General features: G+C 42.7%; 1 protein-coding gene across 1 annotated transcript; it reads right to left on the bottom strand.

Annotated features, from left to right (window-relative positions):
• Positions 1-366: 366 nt before the first annotated feature.
• On the bottom strand, positions 367-21,661 carry LOC138980469 (dihydrolipoyllysine-residue acetyltransferase component of pyruvate dehydrogenase complex, mitochondrial-like). Its single transcript, XM_070353344.1, has 12 exons — positions 21,491-21,661; positions 18,429-18,511; positions 15,234-15,457; positions 13,132-13,419; positions 12,061-12,201; positions 10,506-10,591; positions 8,696-8,836; positions 8,225-8,306; positions 7,678-7,758; positions 7,125-7,199; positions 6,049-6,113; positions 367-3,873 (listed from the first exon to the last, which is right to left on the bottom strand). The coding sequence occupies exons 1-12, from the start codon at positions 21,604-21,606 to the stop codon at positions 3,744-3,746; spliced, it is 1,512 nt and encodes a 503-aa protein (XP_070209445.1). The 5' UTR covers positions 21,607-21,661; the 3' UTR covers positions 367-3,743.
• Between the last annotated feature and the right edge of the window lie 172 nt (positions 21,662-21,833).

Here is a 21,833-nt window from a genome sequence, read left to right as displayed (position 1 = left end):
TAAGGCGCTATATAAATAAAGAGAATTATTATATGTGTTGTGTGTGTGTAGTTTGTTTACATTCTCTGTGTCAATGTCAGTGTAGGAGGTATGTCTGTGAATGTGTCTGTATGCTTTCTTTGATGTTTCTTTCTTTATTTGGTGTTTGACGTCGTTTTCAACCACGAAGGTTATATCGCCACGGGTTTCTTGGATGTGAAAATATTGTGATCTCAACATAATGAATCAGTCATCTGTGTTTATGTCACAAAGTTTGGCAGTAAACTGCAGTTCACACACACACACACACACACACACACACACACACACACACACACACTGATGCACACACACAAGCATTCCTGTCTGGATCACTTTAACACAGCGTTTCATTACGTACAGGTTGTGTCATTTCTTCTAAAAAGAACATCACCGTTTTGACATACCCTATTTCAATTACTGGCATACACATATATATTCAAGTTGCACAACTTGACAAAATCTCAAGAAATCTCACAAAGAGTTGCTTTGTTTGCGTAATGGTCACATCCATGCAATGAATGTCAATCTAACCACGTCAAGCCACGGTCATTTAAAAACAAAACAAGAGATTACTCCGTCCGTAGCTCTTGTACAGTGGAACCCCCCCCCCCCCCCCCCTTCAAGAACCAAGAACCCCCAATTTAAGACTCCCCCCTTTTTAAGACTTTGTTCTTTCTTTATTTGGTGTTTAACGTCGTTTTCAACCACGAAGGGTTATATCGCGACGGGGAAAGGGGGGAGATGGGATAGAGCCACTTGTCAATTGTTTCTTGTTCACAAAAGCACTAATCAAAAATTTGCTCCAGGGGCTTGCAACGTAGTTCAATATATGACCTTACTGGGAGAATGCAAGTTTCCAGTACAAAGGACTTAACATTTCTTACATACTGCTTGACTAAAAATCTTTACAAACATTGACTATATTCTATACAAGAAACACTTAACAAGGGTAAAAGGAGAAACAGAATCCGTTAGTCGCCTCTTACGACATGCTGGGGAGCATCGGGTAAATTCTTCCCCCTAACCCGTGGGGGGACCAGGGAGGGGTAAATCCTTCCCCCTAACCCGCCGGGGGTGAGACTTTGTTGTCTCATACTTTCTGTTCATAACCTGTGTATATGTACCCCCATTTAAGACTCCCCCCTTTTAAGACCTGATTTTCTCAGATTTTTAGAGGTCTTAAAAGGGGGGTTCCACTGTACTGGACAAATCTGGCATCCTACTATGTTACACATATCACACAGCATCACCCTAACACTTACACCATCCTCAAATTTCCTGATAAAAAACACACACCATTGTCGAACATCATTACAAAATACATTAACATGTTCACAGCACTTAGACAGATCAATTGCAAATTCATTTTTTCTTTCAACGCCTACTTAGCAGTAAAAACTAACGACATTGAACTACAAAGAAAAATGTGCAATTCCTGCTCTCTAGCTTTGAAGTTGAAGTTTCTGTCAGTGTGCTTGTCTTCTGTCATTTCAGTTTAAATAAATATTACATAATCAGATCGATCCACACAACCCACCCCCACCCTCTATCTCTTTTTAACACTGAGTATTTTCAGCCTCGCAAGAACATTTTTATTCACACAAACATAAAGCAAACAGCAAAACACATCATCAACATGTTCCGCATTTCACCAACAGTGCACACAATTCACTCTTGAAAAATACTACTGTGGAACCTCCCTTTAAAGACACCCTGTTGTTGTTTTTTTACACCTTGCTTTCTCATAATTATGTTCTGTTCAAAATGTCTGTTCATTTACGTCTTAATAGAGGGCGGGGATGTAGCTCAGTCGGTAGCGCGCTGGATTTGTATCCAGTTGGCCGCTGTCAGCGTGAGTTCGTCCCCACGTTCGGCGAGAGATTTATTTCTCAGAGTCAACTTTGTGTGCAGACTCTCCTCGGTGTCTGAACACCCCCGTGTGTACACACAAGCACAAGACCAAGTGCCCACGAAAAAGATCCTGTAATCCATGTCAGAGTTCAGTGGGTTATAGAAACACAAAAATACCCAGCATGCTTCCTCCGAAAGCGGCGTATGGCTGCCTAAATGGCGGGGTAAAAACGGTCATACACGTAAAAGCCGTGGGAGTTTCAGCCCATGAACTGACAAACAAACGTCTTAAGGCCAACAAAAAAAAAATTGTCTGTTTCTGGTCACCCGACCGACCCTAAATTTCGGCGCCGACCCTAAACTTTTTTTTTCCAAACTCAAAATTTTTTATTTTTTTTGGGTGGTAAAGGACAGGGTGAGAAAATGAACAACAAAAACGTGTGAAAACGAAAGTCCGCTGACGATTTGTAAATGTGTTGAGTGTCTTGTCTCTATGTATAGTGAATCCAGTCTCTTCGCGCGATTTTTAAAGTTAGTTTTATTGGTCTACATTTGGGGTAAAAAAAATAAAATTAAATTTAAAAAAATCCCGACCTACCGACCCTATTTTTTTTTAGCCATGTTACCAGAAACAGACAATTTTGGGGGGGGGGGCCTAATGAATACTCCCTCTCTTGTGAGGCTCCACTTTCTGACTTTGTTGGTGGTATTTGAAGGGTAAGGGGGGCCACTGTACCGTTCAGAAGAGCACACATACACTACACGCACACACATGTAAACAAAGTTCTAAGCTGAAGAAATTATACCAACACAAACTACAGCTGTAGAAATGACTTCAAATTATACAAAAGTCTTGGCAACAAGATATATATGTGAGAGAAGAACACAGTACTGCAAAATGCATACTGTTGAACAGAGAAGCGCATATTAACACTGTTCTCTCTAAATCACAACCAGTGGCTAAATTTCTTTCTTTCTTTCTTTATTTGGTGTTTAACGTCGTTTTCAACCACGAAGGTTATATCGCGACGGGGAAAGGGGGGGAGATGGGATAGAGCCACTTGTTAATTGTTTCTTGTTCACAAAAGCACTAATCAAAAAATTGCTCCAGGGGCTTGCAACGTAGTACAATATATTACCTTACTGGGAGAATGCAAGATTCCAGTACAAAGGACTTAACATTTCTTACATACTGCTTGACTAAAATCTTTACAAACATTGACTATATTCTATACAAGAAACACTTAACAAGGGTAAAAGGAGAAACAGAATCCGTTAGTCGCCTCTTAGGAATTGCTGGGGAGCATCAGGTAAATTCTTCCCCCTAACCCGCGGGGGGAAGTGGCTAAATTTCCATTCATTAAAACTTCATTAAGTGTCCAGATAATAACAATACATGTATAACCAACACAATACCAGCAACACACACGAAACAATCAACAGCCAAAGTCTCACACTCTCTACACACCTAGGAGCTACTGTCTCTAGAAGCGCTTCAAGTTGCACTGATTCTGTCCTTCTCCAGTCAACATAATTATTGCCGATAAGACAGTTTCTACAAACAAAAAGAAAACAAGGGGAAACCCCACACTCTCCATGCATTGTTACCCCTACAGGTCTCCCTGGATCACTGAAAATGCTTGAAGTGACCTGAGCATGAGCCAGTCTACAGATTCAACAAACATACAACTCTGTCGCCTCAATGTTTTCACACGTACACGTTTTCATATTTTCACACATACATATTCAACCAATCTGTAGTTTAATTCCACTCACACACTTATACACACACACGCTCTCTCCCCTGCAAACAAGCACCCATATCTTTATGTACACACAGACACACAGAAATGACGGGTAGGTAGTGAGCCCTAGAGCAGCATGGTGTTTGGTTGTTCCATCAGTTTCCTGAACTCTGCCAGCCACTGGGCCCCCACCGCTCCGTCCACCACGCGATGGTCACAGCTCAGCGTCACACACATCATGGTGGCCGCCCGGAACCTGTCGCCATGGAGATTGAACAACATCAATATCCTGTTGGTATGGTAACTACAACATGAATATCCTGTTGGTATGGTAACTAAAACATGTTTATTCTGTTGGTATGTTAATTATAACAATTTAAAGCATTTTAGCATGGTGGCCGATTACACTTATAACACGCTGACATCTTGGCAGCGCTATTCTTGTTACTGCTAGCGTTCTACTCTGAGGAAGCATCCTCAATTTCCCAGCTATGGGATAATAAAGTAATGGAAATGAAATGGAAATAGCAAGATTAACTTGTAGACATAGCAACAAGACCTAGGACATGTTACTATGGCAACAACAGCACTGAAAGCCTCTTGGTACGATAGCAAAAAACTTGACAACACATTTGCATGGCATCATCAACGCCTAGAGCCTGCTGACAGTACAACAACAGCACTCACAACCTGTCGGCATGGTAACAACAACACTTACATCATGTCACCACAGTAAAACCGTTCACAACCTGTCGGCATGGTAACAACAACACTTACATCACGTCACCACAGTAAAACCGTTCACAACCTGTCGGCATGGTAACAACAACACTTACATCACGTCACCACAGTAAAACCATTCACAACCTGTCGGCATGGTAACAACAACACTTACATCACGTCACCACAGTAAAACCGTTCACAACCTGTCGGCATGGTAACAACAACACTTACATCACGTCACCACAGTAAACCCGTTCACAACCTGTCGGCATGGTAACAACAACACTTACATCACGTCACCACAGTAAAACCGTTCACAACCTGTCGGCATGGTAACAACAACTCTTACATCACGTCACCACAGTAAAACCGTTCACAACCTGTTGTAATGCTGGGAACCCTACAAACAACCCGTTGGTATGGCAACAACACTCTCAACCCGTTGGTATGGCAACAACACTTTCAACCCGTTGGTATGGCAACAACACTTTCAACCTGTTGGCATGGTTACATCTACTCAGGCCTGGGAACACCTGTTTGCACTTGGAGTATTCTCAAACAAACTTGGTGTATTTTCAGAAAAATGAGCGTACTCCACACAGCATTTGAACATCCATGATTTAAACATGGTTCACAAGCACCTGTTGCACCGTTAATTAAGTTTACCAATACATTTCAAACAAATGGTTCTTTCAATGTTTATACTGACAAAAACTGTAATCATGTGTCAAAATACTGGACCGGCTTCGGGATGTGCTTGTGAAGAAAGGTAGTCTAGGAATTTTTCTCGTCGTGTTTTTTTTCCACTGACCGCACAGATCGTATTCTAGACAATCATGCATACAAAATACGGCGAAATCGTATGGGTTCCCAGATCTGTCTACTTCTAAGTCTTATTGTCATGGCATCACCTACAACCTGTTAACTTGGCAACAATAACATTGACAACCTCTTGATGTTGCCACTTTTTGACACCATAACACTAACACAGGACTCAGCACTACTTTGGACACCCAAAGAAACCGCACACACTTTCTCCCTCTCTCACACCCACTAACACACACACACACACACACACACACACACACACACACACACACACACACACACACACACACACACACACACACACACACACACACACACACACACACACACACACACACACACCCACCCACCCACACACACACACACACACACACACACCCACACACACACACACACACACACACACACACACACACACACACACACCCACACACACACACACACACACACACACACACACACACACACACATGCTCACAGACACCCACACCCACCCACACACTCACACACACACACATACACACACAAACACACACACACACACACACACACATACACACACAAACACACACACACACACACACACACATACACACACACACACCCACTAACACACACACACACACACACACACACACACACACACACACCCACACCCACACACACACACACCCACACACACACACACACACACACACACACACACACACACAAACACACACCCACACACACACACACACACACACACACACACACACACACACACACACACAGACACACACACACACACACACACACACACACCCACTAACAAACACACACACACACACACACACACACACACACACACACACACACACACGCTAACACAGATACTGACCCAGTGTCAGAGTCGTCACTTGTGACCAGCTGCCTGTCAGCACCTCCCACAGCCAGAATGCAGGCCTGAAACACACACACACTTACACATTCACTCACTCTTCACCCTATGCTAAAAGTAACACGAAAAAACTAATTGCTCATATGACTCACCTTCCATCATAACTAAATTCAATTCAATTCAATCCAATACAACACCCTGCATCCTGCACCCCACCTAGCCTATTTGGCACTTCTAGCCTTTAACTATGTCATATCAGATTGAAGTTGCAGGGCTCATGTATCTATGGTCCCTTTCACCCAGGCTGAACCATGCTGCTGCTCTGGCTCCATAAACGCTCCAAAAAATGATGATTTTAAGCTGATGGACTCAAATGTACCAAACCACCAAAGCGCTTTTTGTCACTTCAGTGAAATGGAAACTAAGATGAATGCCTTCACAACAGTTGTGATGGTGAATAGGTAGTGTGCATGTGACTCACAACAGTTGTGATGGTGAATAGGTAGTGTGCATGTGACTCACAACAGCTGTGATGGTGAATAGGTAGTGTGCATGTGACTCACAACAGCTGTGATGGTGAATAGGTAGTGTGCATGTGACTCACAACAGTTGTGATGGTGAATAGGTAGTGTGCATGTGACTCACAACAGTTGTGATGGTGAATAGGTAGTGTGCATGTGACTCACAACAGCTGTGATGGTGAATAGGTAGTGTGCATGTGACTCACAACAGCTGTGATGGTGAATAGGTAGTGTGCATGTGACTCACAACAGCTGTGATGGTGAATAGGCAGTGTGCACGTGACTCACAACAGCTGTGATGGTGAATAGGCAGTGTGCATGTGACCCAAGAAACAGTCAACATCCCCTTGTCCCCCACCAGGACCTTCCCAGGACAAAGATCCGCAACAAATCTACTAACACACATTACCCCCTTAAAAGCTCAATGAATTAGTCACTCCATCAGTCACTCCATCAGTCACTCCATCGGTCACTCCATCACTGCCTTACTCAATCAGTCACTCAGTTATACGCAATCAATCGCTCAGTCAATCACTCCCACAATCAGCCCCTCACCTGGGGTGGGTTTATGACGGCAGCAAAATGCTTGATACCGAACATGCCAAGGTTCGAAATGGTGAAGGTGCCCCCCTGTCACAAAACAAAACACACACATCAACACAATACTTCGCTATCCTCTTTCCTTTGGCAAGCTAGTTGCTCATAATCTACTACATCTATGGTTCTTTCAAGTCCTCAATTTCTTCTCTTTCGGTCTGATGTTGTTAGTGCACAGTCATGCTGTCGTTTTGTGCACTTTTCTCCATTTGAATCAGCTTCAGTTTTAGAGTTACTCTCTTTTTAAAATGTGTCTTGCCACATGTCATTTTCTTTCGCATGAAAAAGTTTTATGATCAGGCAATTACAAATTATTTCAGATAAGTTGAAAACTCAAAGAAAGTAACCTTGGGAGAAAGTGACATTTTGAAAGTCTGCTGGCACTAAAAAGTGGCTGCATCATTTGAGGCACTCACATAAAAACATGATCATATGTAGTCTCCAGCACTATTTTCTCATGTTCTGTTTGCAGCTGTAGGCAAAGAGTACAAATGAAGGGAGATAACCAGACCTGAAATTCATGTGGCTGTAGCTTCCCTTCCCTTGCTTTGGCCGCCAAAGACACCACGTCCTGTCCAATCGCTGTCAGACCCTGCACACCACACACAGCTTACGTTATTATTCTGCTTCAGATGTAGGTAGAATAAGCACATCCTTCATCGTGTACAACAAACACACAAAGCCTTTATCATTACTCTCTGAGAGGTACAGGTGAAATGCAAATCTGGAACTAAGCTTGCAGACCCCCTTTAATAAATGCAGAAACACAAGCTTATTAAGTAGAGCTTACATCATCAGTACACAACAGATATATTGCTGAGTAGAAACAGCCTACCCCTTATTGCTGAAACATAATGTTTCACATGTACACATGCAGATTGACACAGATATAGATGCACACACACACACACACACACACACACACACACACACACACACACACACACACACACACACACACACACAATCTGTTACCAGGTACATTTTCAATGCATTTTGCATTTCACAGTTCACTTACAAACACGCACCATGTCTTAAGTTAAACACATCATACCAACCTTTGTGTCGGCATCAAAAACAATGGGTGTAATGAGACCGTTGTCAGTGGCGACAGCAACATTGACGTCCACACTGTTGAATCTGTGAGTGACACAAAGAATGTCACAGCATTATAATCATGAATGGAATGGCAAATAAAATGTGAAGGTAGTCTGCTGTAATATGATGACAATGTCAAACTGAGATTTTCAGTGTTACCACATGAATGCATTCTGTTTAATTAAATAAGAAATTGTGACTAAAATCTGTGTGTTTTGATGGCGAACTACTGTAGTTTACAAACACTTTATTCAAAAATTCAGCAGTTATCAAACAGACAGTGTCACTTATTATCTGCCATTTAAATACAATACTGTAAAATCAACCACTTACTCACTATCTGATACCACCCTCACACTACAATGTTAATCACCATCTCATTCACTATCATACTGTCGGCATAACCGTACACTACACACACTGTCACTCACTGTCTGATAAAGCCGTCCTGCCAGGAAGAGTTGGCCTCTGGAACCTTCTTGCAGGCTAGCGCTGACGCCTTGATAATAAAGTCGTTGACGGAAATCTTGCCCCCAGACTTGGCCAGCCCCTCGTTCAGCTCTTTACGTAGTCTGAAAAACAGTCAGCACTCTCCGTGAGGATGTTTCTTCATTATACATACCCCCCTTTTACGACCTCCGCAAATTTGAGACAATCAGGTCTTGAAAGGAGGAAGTGTAATAAAGTGCCGGTACATCAACCTCATCAACACAAATACCAGAAAACGGGTTTGTTTGTTTGTTTGCTTAACGCCCAGCCGACCACGAAGGGCCAAGAAAAAACGGGTGAGGCTTTAACCCCTTCACTGCCACAGTATAACAGCATTTTGGTATTGCTGTGTGCCAGGGCAAATTTCGCTTTCTTCGGTAGGTTCACTAATCTGTTCACTGCTCAATCATTTATTGAGATATCTCTTAGATCTTTGGCATGTGGTTTGCTTACACCCTTGGCTATTATCTGATAACATGATCATTGGACTTTGTTTGTGATTGTTATAGTAAAAATCGATATAATGACCATTTTTGTCAAAAATTACAGTTTCCAAACTTTCACACACACACACTGCAGCACGTAAAACCGCAGAAAACACAGCTAAAACTGGCGTCAAACATCAGGTACTCACATTACAGCCCATAACAGTATTCTTCTGTGTGGTAATCCATAAATCACTTCTTGTAGAGCATCCAGAACACTGTATCATTTGAAAACAGGTCTACGAGTTGATGTCCGACTTTCGGCCGCCATTTTGAATCTTATAGATCGGAAAAAACTTCTAAAAATGTTTTTACCACGTGGTACTAACTTATCTGAACGGTCAATGGGAAAGAACTGTTTTTAAACCACTACAAGAAGTTGGACAGTGGTTACCTCCCATTTAGTTTTCACAAATGTCCTGAAAAGTGCTGATGTAAATGCCACGTACCTAATACGTGTATGGGCGTATGACAAACCAAACATGACCACGTATCTAGTATGTGCTGGGCAGTGAAGGGGTTAATAAATAGTAGGAGTAGGGTTGTGCCACCGTCCCTTTATTTTAAGTCACTGACTAAACTCTGCACACCGTAACAGGGATGGCCAAATCGTCCGCCTGATCGCCAGGAGCGAGTAAACAATCCGCTGGGCTAGTAGAAACCGCCTGGAGACTCGCCCGGCTGGCCAATGAAAATTCTTGTCCAATGGAACACGTTGGGTTGTAATATCGAGTTTCAAAGCCATATAAACACGGCAGATGCAGCAACTGGGGTATGTATCGGGCCAGCCAAATTTCTGGCAGGCAAGTAACTTTTTAGAATTTCAAATGTTGAGATTTGGCCATCCCTGCTGTAAGACCCAGTTCCAGCTGATCCCCTGCAACACGCTGATCTACTTCCATCATCACAGAACCCCGAACAAACGTTGAATCCCCTCAGCTTAAGGAGTTCAGCAATGAATTTTTAACACACCACAAAGTGATCTACTTCAGTTCTATCGCTCAACCCCAAACCAGCGGTGAATCCCCTCAGCTTAAGGATTTCAACCCTGCACTCTGACATTCTAAGCAAGACAGACATCTAAGTCGCGTCAACAATAGCAGCAATCACAGTGTAGGGCCGATTATATCTCTTCATAGTAAAATCACAACCATAAACAAACACACACACACACACACCTTACGCGCGCACACACACACACATCATTCACTTTCATGCGTACACAGACCACATGCACACTCACACACACACACAAATGAATTCTAACCTTAAAACTTTGTCGACATTGACGTCTATGGTCAGGTAGTAGTGAGGAATTGTCTGTTTGGAAAGAGACAGCCGCTTGGCAATCACCTGAAACACCATTCACACAAACACCACTCCATCATAACATGAAACCATCACACTTGCCATTAACACAGCATTACTCACATCATTTGAAACAACATTCACACAAACACCACTCCATCATAACATGAAACCATCACACTTGCCATTAACACAGCATTACTCACATCATTTGAAACAACATTCACACAGACACCACTCTATCATAACATGAAACCATCACACTTGCCATTAACACAGCATTACTCACATCATTTGAAACAACATTCACACAGACACCACTCTATCATAACACCAAACCATCACACTTGCCATTAACACAGCATTACTCACATCACCTGAAACAACGTTCACACAAACACCACTCTATCATAACACGAAACCATCACACTTGCCATTAACACAGCATTACTCACATCACCTGAAACAACATTCACACAAACACCACTCCATCATAACACGAAACCATCACACTTGCCATTAACACAGCATTACTCCCATCACCTGAAACAACATTCACACAAACACCACTCTATCATAACATAAAACCATCATTCCATCACACTTGCCATTAACACAGCATTACTCACATCACCTGAAACAACATTCACACAAACACCACTCTATCATAACATGAAACCATCATTCCATCACACTTGCCATTAACACAGCATTACTCACATCACCTGAAACAACATTCACACAAACACCACTCCATCATAACACGAAACCATCACACTTGCCATTAACACAGCATTACTCCCATCACCTGAAACAATATTCACACAAACACCACTCCATCATAACACGAAACCATCACACTTGCCATTAACACAGCATTACTCACATCACCTGAAACAACATTCACACAAACACCACTCTATCATAACACCAAACCATCACACTTGCCATTAACACAGCATTACTCACATCACCTGAAACAACGTTCACACAAACACCACTCTATCATAACACGAAACCATCACACTTGCCATTAACACAGCATTACTCCCATCACCTGAAACAACATTCACACAAACACCACTCTATCATAACATAAAACCATCATTCCATCACACTTGCCATTAACACAGCATTACTCACGTCAACCACCATATATTCCACACAAATACCAGTACACTACATCATCTGATTCACACATCAGTTTACCATCAGAACATCACCTAACTTTCACGGAAACAATCATTCCGTCACGCTCTCGTTAACCATCACAGCAGTGCTATTCCTACAAACATGTACACTATGTTAGTTTGATATTCAGCAAACTTTTTCACCATCAATGTTAGGATACATAAAATGTGTCGTTTCATATATCATTATAACTCCCAGAAACCATCATTACACTTACACCACCATAACATCAGTATCACACACATCCCAGACAGAATCCACGATTCCAGGCAACCAACATCAACCACCACCACAACATCACACACATCAGTCACTCTACACACCTGTCTGATGCCGGATGTAGGTAGGTCAACGAAGCCAGCACCAGGCACGCCCATAGAAGGCATGGCGGCGGCCGCACCTGGTGTGACATTCAACAAGTCTGGTGCTCGTATCTCTCCGGCTGGACCACTGCCTTTCACTTGCTGCACCCACCCACACACACACAGCGTTAACACAGAGGAAACAGTTGACAAGGATGATCAAGGCGAAATGAAATCATACCACACACTGGTGAAATGAAGAATCAAAGCCCCAAGAATGACACATACAAATATAGAACAACCAGCTCAAGCAAGACAGAGCAATGAACACAACCTTCAAGAAGCAGCCACACAGTGTGAACAGAGCAAGGAACACAACCTTCATGAAGCAGCCACACAGTGTGAACAGAGCAATGAACACAACCTTCATGAAGCAGCCACACAGTGTGAACAGAGCAATGAACACAACCTTCATGAAGCAGCCACACAGTGTGAACAGAGCAATGAACACAACCTTCATGAAGCAGCCACACAGTGTGAACAGAGCAATGAACACAACCTTCATGAAGCAGCCACACAGTGTGAACAGAGCAATGAACACAACCTTCATGAAGCAGCCACACAGTGTGAACAGTGTTACCAAACATATAAACAATAATGAGCTAGGCATAAAATCAATAAATAAAAGACTTAATTAACCAGCAATAGCTCAGTATCAGTCTACCCACTCTTACATTAAATCCATGCCTATTCAGGAGCCATCTCATTCAGTGATTCACCCTAAAGTTCTATAATTTCTCTATTACAAATTGTTTAAAACTATGCTCACTCCAAGTCCAAAGTATCATCAATGTTAGGCAAGACAGTCCTATCTTAAATTAATGTCTATCTCACCAGTCTCACCAGTCATGGAAAGCTATACCCACTATTAAATTCCATACCCTTAGTCATGTATACCACAAAACTACACCTCCCCTCACACAAATGTCTTTTGTCCCACTCCAACAGACATGGCATTATCCAAATTTGTCCCCACAGAGAATGACTCTCAGTATGTGACGCCACTTTCGGGCGCTACACCCACACACTCACCCTCAGATCAATGCCTTTCTCCGCCGCCAAAGTCTTAGCGTAGGGGCTGGCGAATATCCTCGCTCCTCCCGCAGTGGCGGGGGCAGGCACAGCAGAAGGGGCCGGAGCGGCAGGTGCAGGTGCAGGGGCTTTAGCCGCAGGGGGTGGGGAAGCTTTGGGGGCAGGGGAGGGTGCGGCCGCTGGGGGTGGGGGAGCTGTGCCCCCGACCTTCAGGTCATCCGCAGCTGTGGGGACGTAGTCCTTGAAGGCGGCCAGGTCCTCCTCCTTGGCCACGATGATGCACACCAACTGTGACACAGAGGATTTTCAGTCAGCTAAAATACACACCAATTGTGACACAGAGGATTTTCAGTCAGCTAAATTACACACCAACTGTGACACAGAGGATTTTCAGTCAGCTAAAATACACACCAACTGTGACACAGAGGATTTTCAGTCAGCTAAAATACACACCAACTGTGACACACAGGATTTTCAGTCAGCTAAAATACACACCAACTGGTGACAACAAAGCCGGGCTTTAGTGACCTAAAAAATACACATTGAGTCAGGACACAAAGACCTTGTTTAGTTAGCTAAAATACACACCAACTGGTGACATAAAGAGCGGTTTCAGTCACCTAACAATACACACTGACTGGGGAACAGAGATAATGTTTTGTCACTTAAATACACACAAACTGTCGACACAAAGACAATGTTTTGTCACCAAAAAGAATACACATTGACTGGGGACACACAGGAACTAGTGTTCTTGTACAGCCTTCATTTTTCACTCTTTGGTCACTGAAGCATTCTTTTTCTTTTACCTGACCCATTGTTCTCATCCCTGGCCAATCCATATATATACCGTACTTTTCGGACTATAAGGCGCTGCCGTGTATAGGGCGCACCCCCTACTTTTTAAAAAAAAAATGAAAAAAGCCTAGAATAAGGCGATGCCATGGATAAGGCGATGGTGTCGTGCATAAGGCGATGGGATGAAAGAAAAAAATGAAGAAAAACATCGTACATAGAAAAAAAAACCAACAACATCAATGATCAAACATGGCGACCGCTCAAAATCGGCAGGAAACACTGTTTCAAACAGAAAGTCAGGGAAAAGATCAGCGGTACCTCAATCGTCACTCGTCGTCGCCGACACTATGTTCCGCGATCACTTCGGAAACAAAATTTCGGAAACTGACAAGTTTCTCTTCAAAGTCGGGCGGTAACTGTTGACACATTGTTGTCTTCATGCAAACCGACAGATTCCTCCGCCGCATAAAACGAAAGCACCATGACGCACTCCCAGTGAATTCGTCAATATTCTTCGCCGCTGCCATCTCCTTTGCCTTCAATCGAACTTGAACGGTTGAAACGCCTCGACCATCGGCCCTTTGAAGATTAACCCAGTCCTCCAACTCTGCCTCAAGCTCTGGCCAGCGTGCACCTTTTCCGCGGAAAGACTTGCGTGACTTTTTACATCCCAACAGCTGACCTCTCTGTTTACGCCATTTGCGAACCATGGATTCATTCAGGCCTAGTTCGAACGCTGCCTTTCGGTTGCTCTCCAGTCGTATCGCAAGATCGATGGCTTTAATCTTGAAGGCAGCATCGTATGAAGCTCTCTTCGTTTTCGGCATCTTGACAGTGACAAAGTCGAAGTGCAAGTTGAAGCGGTACCCAGTTGAAGTGTCAAGAGACCGACTGTCGACTGTCGTGTTTCAACGCAACTAGTGTTCAGGTAATTTTTTCGGCGATCAACATTGCTTGAATTGTGTTCACTTAAATGGTTGTTAGTTGCTCATTGATTTCAAGTTCACAGTGCTCGTGAAACCTATTTTATCCGAGAATAAGGCGACGTCGTGTATAAGGCGACCCCACGATTTTAAGTAAAAAAATAAAAAAAAAGTATCGCCTTATAGTCCGAAAAGTACGGTATATGTAGATATATCTATATATATTTGGAAAGTCATGCAGGAGGTCTTTTAACAAAATAATTAGCCAGGACATTTGGAATTGGACGGATACATATTCTCAATCCAGGTCAAACTTTTTTTACTGAGCTCAGACGAAGCACATTTATTTTATATCAAGCACACAAACAGACATGTCAATACCTTTCCAAGGGGGACGTCCTTGGTGCCCCCGGCTACACAGATCTTGGCCAGGAAGCCTTCCTCACCAGACTCGAACCCCATGGTGGCTTTGTCTGTCTCAATCTCCGCCAGCAGATCGCCCTCGGACACACGGTCGCCTTCCTTTTTCTGCCAGTTGATGATAGTGCCGCTCTCCATCGTCGGGGACAGGGCGGGCAAGCATACCTTGAAGTGTTCTGGGAGATCTGTAGAAAAAATGTAAACGATTCAAAAATAGAGAGTGTCTCCAGGACAAATAAGGGGGACACATTTTGAAGAGCTCTGCTTTTATAAAAATCGCCTACTGTGATGATTTACTTTGTGCGGCAGTCAGCATAAGCTAATCGAGACAGTGAATCTCCAAAGATTCTTTAGATAGTAAGCCGAGACTGTATTCGTCATAGTGACGTCACACTGTAAATGTCGATGACGTAATTTTCGTAACCCTGTCTCTTGTCTAGGAAACACGAAGGTTTGGAAAGTATTTCTTATAAACATAATATTATCGCTAAGACCAGCGATAATAGCATGAAGCGATGTCAATGTTTAGAATTGCTTCATGATTACTAACATTCTCGTCCATTCGAGAGCAATGTAATCTAGGTATTGCTTGGCGACAGACAACAATCGTCGTAACGTAAAACCAACGATCAGTTCCAGTCTGTTCGTCAAGACCCGAAGAAGTCCTGTACGAAAGATTCTAGCCTAGGCAGGTTAGTAAATGATTCATAATCAGTAACTTTCTGATGAAGCCAATCCTAGTGTGTGTTCATGTAATCATTTATCTGTACGTTTGGAGAAATTAGATGACACGAATAGGTAATTTGTGTTCCATTTCTCAAGATGCTGAAACATGTTCCGTTTCATTTTACATGTTACTAGATGAACGATTTGTTAACGGTATGCTACACTTTGTGTGCAGACACTGAATTCTGTTCACCGAGGATTGGATCAGCTGTTTTATTTGTATACCTATATCTACACTGAATTCGCTAACCTGTTCGTCGATGAAGAATAACCACTTGGTGTAACCTGCTGTACCTGTTGTCTACGTCGACCTGTCGTCACTGGATCGTCGTCGTCCCAACATTTGCTGTTCGTCATCCTGTCTTCATTATTTCTTCGACCTCAAGCTAAGCGACTAACACTATAACTCATCGTCATCATATGTTCTAGATACTGTGTTTTTCACCAGAAACTTTTGAAGAAGAATGACTTGTGTTCTCCCATTGTGGGCATCTATTTATTAATTGACCTGTGATAAATAGAGGATGTTGTGAATTTTGAACAATATATAGTTAGCCACTTATAAACGAAATTGTTCAAACTAAATTAACGCTGTTGTGTATTCTTTGGGCAAGAGAGTACAGTGTCAGCACAGAAAGAGATTGTGTGTATCTCAACCAAACGTTTATACACTAGACCAATTGGTAAAATCGTCACACCTACACACTAAGGCCAAAAAAAAAAATAGGTGTGGTTACGGTAACATAGCCAAAAAATATAGGGTAGGTAGGTAGGCAATCACTTTTTTTTTTAAACTTTTTTTTCTAATGTGTACAAATTAAACCTACTTGACAGGGAAATAAGTGTGCGACTCGGGCGCTTTCGCTTTCATTGCGTTTTTTGCACTCGTTTTTGTTTGTTGTTGTGACAAATGTAATAAAAAGTTATAGGATCGGCCCCTAAAAATAGGGTAGGTCGGGTTACCGTAACCACACCTATTTTTTTTTTAGGCCTAACACAGTTACAGTTACAGCAGACACTGTGCTGGGTTCGTGGGTGGGACTGACTAACACAGTTACAGTTACAGCAGACACTGTGCTGGGTTCATGGGTGGGACTGAAAAATGTCATGAATCCTGAACCTCAACCGAACAACAATAAAACAACAAGTCGCGTAAGGCAAAAACACAACATTTAGTCAAGCTGTCGAACTCACAGAATGAAACCGAACGCACTGCAATTTTTTCAGCAAGACCGTATACTCGTAGCATCGTCAGTCCACCGCTTGTGGCAACAGCAGTGAAATTGACAAGAAGAGCGGGGTAGTAGTTGCGCTGAGAAGGATAGCACGCTTTTCTGTACCTGTCTTCGTTTTAACTTTCTGAGCGTGTTTTTAATCCAAACATATCATATCTATATGTTTTTTGAATCAGGAACCGACAAGGAAAAAGATGAAAGTGTTTTTAAATTGATTTCGAAAATTTAATTTTGATCATAATTTTTATATTTTTAATTTTCAGAGCTTGTTTTTAATCCAAATATAACATATTTATATGTTTTTGGAATCAGGAAATGATGAAGAATAAGATGAACGTAAATTTGGATCGTTTTATAATTTTTATTTTTTTTTTACAATTTTCAGATTTTTAATGACCAAAGTCATTAAATACTTTTTAAGCCACCAAGCTAAAATGCAATACCAAAGTCCGGCCTTCGTCGAAGATTGCTTGGCCAAAATTTAAATCAATTTGATTGAAAAATGAGGGTGTGACAGTGCCGCCTCAACTTTTACAAAAAGCCAGATATGACGTCATCAAAGACATTTATCGAAAAAATGAAAAAAACGTCCGGGGATATCATTCCCAGGAACTCTCATGTAAAATTTTATAAAGAGCGGTCCAGTAGTTTGGTCTGAATCGCTCTACACACACACACGCACAGACAGACACACACACACACACACACCACGACCCTCGTCTCGATTCCCCCTCTATCAGTCTATGACTATGTTAAAACATTTAGTCAAAACTTGACTAAATGTCAAAAAGAGGCCATAATCGAATACGGATTTCCAGCATATACCGGAAGAATCCCACCCATGTACGTGTGTTCACAGAGCTTTTCAAATACGATCAGTCAATGTCACCTCCAATGACAAGCGGAGACATGAATTATACACTGTGATGTGCCAAAAGACATGTCACGACCATAACATCAGGAGACACACTTGGACCATGAAACACTGAAAGTAATATGATAAATCACAGTTGTACCTGTCCAACCGACTGTCTCACATTAAGTTTATAAAGACCACTTGCCCACAAAGAACAACCCAAACGATCCCCAGTGAGTTTTCCAGCATAATTCACCTTTTTATAGTGACTACTTTTTGTACATTGTATGTGTGTATGGCAGTTTAATCCGCACCAGCACACACATAAGGACTGCCTACCTGAGCTGTAGAAGCGCACTGGTTGTGCTGCGTACAGTGTGGCCGCCTTCAGCTTCTTGTTGCCCCATGCCGCCCCTATCACTCTGCACAACACACAGCATGCCATGACAATGTGAAAAACACTAAATCAATCAAAAATATGTTCCTTTTTTTTTATAAACACCACATTTCATCATCTTAAACCGCACCACTGAACCAGTCAACACTTGCTGCAACTCAGGCAAACACACACAACATACACACTTTCTAACATTAACAAGCATAATATTGCGCAATGTCATAGAAGCAAATGATGGAACTGCTTAAGTGACCGTAAAATTACGTTTAAAGGCAACTGGGAAAGCAACAAAAAATTCTAGAATAAACAATACAACTAATTGCAATGCACCTAGGTGTATCATGACAAATGTGACAGATTTTGCTTCAAACATGGATCAGGCATATAATGGCCATTCAGTGCAAAACATAGCCCGGCCTCGTTCTTTCCAAACAGAAGAGTACATCAAGGTTAAAAGATTTGCTCTGAGTGTTATTACCATCCCAGAATATAGCCTAAATCAGGGTTGGTTGAAAGTGACGGTCGGCGACGGTCGGCAACGGTCGGCGACGGTTGGCGACGGTCGGCAACGGTCGGCGACGGTCGGCAACTACACTACTTAGGAGAGGGGGTCAAATGGGGAAAACAACACCGAGAAGAGAGAGGGAGAGAGAGAGAGGCTTAGGAGAAGGTGTCAGGTGAGGGAGAAGAAAGAGAGAGATTCAGGGGGCTTAGGAGAGGGGGTCAAATGGGGAAAACAACAGAGAGAGAGAGAGAGAGAGAGAGGGAGGGAGAGAGAGAGAGAGAGTGTTTACAAACACATACTGTGGGATTCAATGTAACACGCAAAATCTTTATTCGCTAAACAAAATCTAAGTTCAACGTTTGTTAATTCATCAATCGTACAGATCATCTTAACAATAAGCTACCGGTATGGGAAAAAACATTCCTGTCATTTTAGGTCAACTAATCTTAATTATCTAAGGCTAAATAGGGCTTGGCCAGATGTAAGCCTAAGTATCTAGTTTAATGTTATGGTCATTCTGTGAAATGGGGCCGAGGATGATCGCCGGTGACTCGTTGCTTCTTCGACGAAGGAGTTATGTGTACCCAACATGCTTTGGATTATTTTTTGTCAGTGTTATATTTAACTATAACACTGACAACAACAAAAAATTCCAAAGCATGTTGGGTCGGCCTGTGGCCGTAACCAGCAGCTCCCCAAGATTGTACGTCTTATCAATACTTACGACAACTTTCTACCCAGAGCAAAGTTCCCGTAAATCAGCCAGCTGCTCATCCAAAAACAAGATGATGGAGGGGGACAATTTTATGGTTCTTCCTCACGGTTCGAGGGTGACTATTCATTTCCAAGTTTCATCCTTTTTGCGGTGGCTGTCCTCTCTGCTCTTTTTCGTTTTCTCTGGCCGGGTTTCTTTCCTTTTGTTGGTGTTCCAGTGACGTGGAAGCATGATGAGCTGCTCTGAACAGAACCAGGGGGCCTGACAGATTGTCTGAGAGTCGCAATGTGCTTTCTTTTCTGTACTTCTGTCATGGCAACCCATAAGTTTCCTTGCAGCCGTTTGTGCGTATTGTGTGGAGCCAGTTGAAACTCTCCACGGCCAATGATGGCGCGTGCTATTTCCACTTGTTGAGCTTTGGCCAATGTTCTCAGCTTATTGATCAGGTCAGGAAGCTCTCTCGGTTTCCACTCAACCATGTGCTTCAGCGTATGGTTAAGCGACTCAGCATTATTGTTGGTCCAATGCGTGTCTTGTAGTTGGCCATTCCAGTGGAGCTTCAGGACATGGTCATGGATCTGCTGCGCTATCCTGTTGAGATAGCGTGTGTCTTGTTCAGGCCACATCGTTGTCAGGTTTTCCAATCTGACATCAAATGTGACCTCGTCCGATGAGTTTGATAGCCCTTCTGCTCCAAAGAGTTGGTGAATCAGTAAGTTCCTCTGTCTGGAAGCAACGCCAACTTTGTCTTTCAAGTGTCTGGCAACATTTTTCTTCAGATGGAGTGTGCACAATGCCAGGCTGGAGTTTGGAAAAGCACACTGAATTGCTCTTGTAATTGACTTTTCGTCATCAGACCCAAACACCATCGGTTTTGTCGGGAAATGCCCAATCTTTGCCGCTAGGATGGAAAAAAATGATAAAACGTTTCAAAAGTGGAATGGGCATGCAAAAAGATGGGGCCGGGGATGATCGGTGGCTCGTTGCTACTTCGACGAAGGAGTCCTGTGTGCTTATAATTCATGGCCGTAACCAGCAGCTCCCCAAGATTGTACGTCTTATCAATACCCACGATACCCGGGTATGTCATTAACTCGGGTATACAATAGAGTGAACTGTTTTATTGACTCATACTGTTTTATTATTCGCTTGTGAACAGACGCTCACTCAAAAGAAAAAAAATTAAAGAGAGAGAAAGAGAGAGGGTTTGTTTCGGTGCAACACTTGTTTTTTGTCGTCGTAACTCGGGTATACAATAGAGTGAACTTTTTGAGTGAACTGATTTATTATTCACGTGTGAACAGACGCTCGCTCAAAATAAAAAAAATCAAAGAGGGAGAGAGGGTTTGTTTTGGTGCAACACTTGTTTTTTGTCGCCGACCGTCACCGACCGTTGCCGACCGTCACCGACCGTTGCCGACCGTCCGACCGTTGCCGACCGTCACTTTCAACCAACCGCCTAAATCATCAAGCACAATTATGGTGTAGATATGTTATGCTTTATATCTGCTGGTCATCTCAAGATCAAGCAATGTTCCAACTTGAGCAGAATGCTGTAACAAGATGTATGCATTAAAACGATGCTGGTCAATTACTGCGTGAAGGTTCATTTGTCGTGTAAGACCAAACTGTCCAGGTGTGAAATTACACTGTGAAGCCTAGACCTGTATGCATACATGTCTTGCACAGTTGCAGTTGTGCAGACGAAGGACGTGTACTGTGTAAGATTCTGTGTAGGACTGGGAATAGGAATGACACCTGTCTTGTTCGTTCTATTTCCTCACCTTGCATTGCTTTGATTGATCACTTGTGTACACAAACATCGTAACGAAACGGAGCCTGTCCTGTTTCTCGGCGACTGTCGCAGAATGCAGCGGACAAGAACAGACGACCGATGCATAGTTTCTGGTTTTACCTCACTCGGGCCACACAACACACCGGCAAGGTCAGTGTAACAGCCTCGCTTTCGATTTCGTATACTGAGCTACGCTCCTAGTTTTGTATAAATTGAAGAACTAAGTCAATCGCGATCTGTATAACGTATACATGTGCCATGAATATTTTCAACACAATCAAAAACCGGACCTATACATAAGGTTATTCGGGACAAGAGGAAATGCCATTTCC

This window comes from Littorina saxatilis, linkage group LG11, assembly GCF_037325665.1.
Source record: "Littorina saxatilis isolate snail1 linkage group LG11, US_GU_Lsax_2.0, whole genome shotgun sequence".
NCBI classification, from domain to species: Eukaryota; Metazoa; Mollusca; class Gastropoda; order Littorinimorpha; family Littorinidae; genus Littorina; species Littorina saxatilis.
The sequence above is the reverse complement of the archived record's forward strand: the minus strand, read 5'-3'. Positions and strand labels throughout refer to the sequence as shown.

Excerpts from the sequence above, each read along its gene's own strand:
- LOC138980469 (XM_070353344.1), bottom strand. The coding sequence starts at position 21,606 with ATGCATCGGTCGTCTGTTCTTGTCCGCTGCATTCTGCGACAGTCGCCG. Across the intron at positions 10,592-12,060 it reads CTACATCCGGCATCAGACAG|GTGATTGCCAAGCGGCTGTC; the intron begins GTGTGTAGAGTG and ends ATGGTGTTTCAG. Across the intron at positions 7,759-8,224 it reads TTTTTGATGCCGACACAAAG|GGTCTGACAGCGATTGGACA; the intron begins GTTGGTATGATG and ends TGTGGTGTGCAG.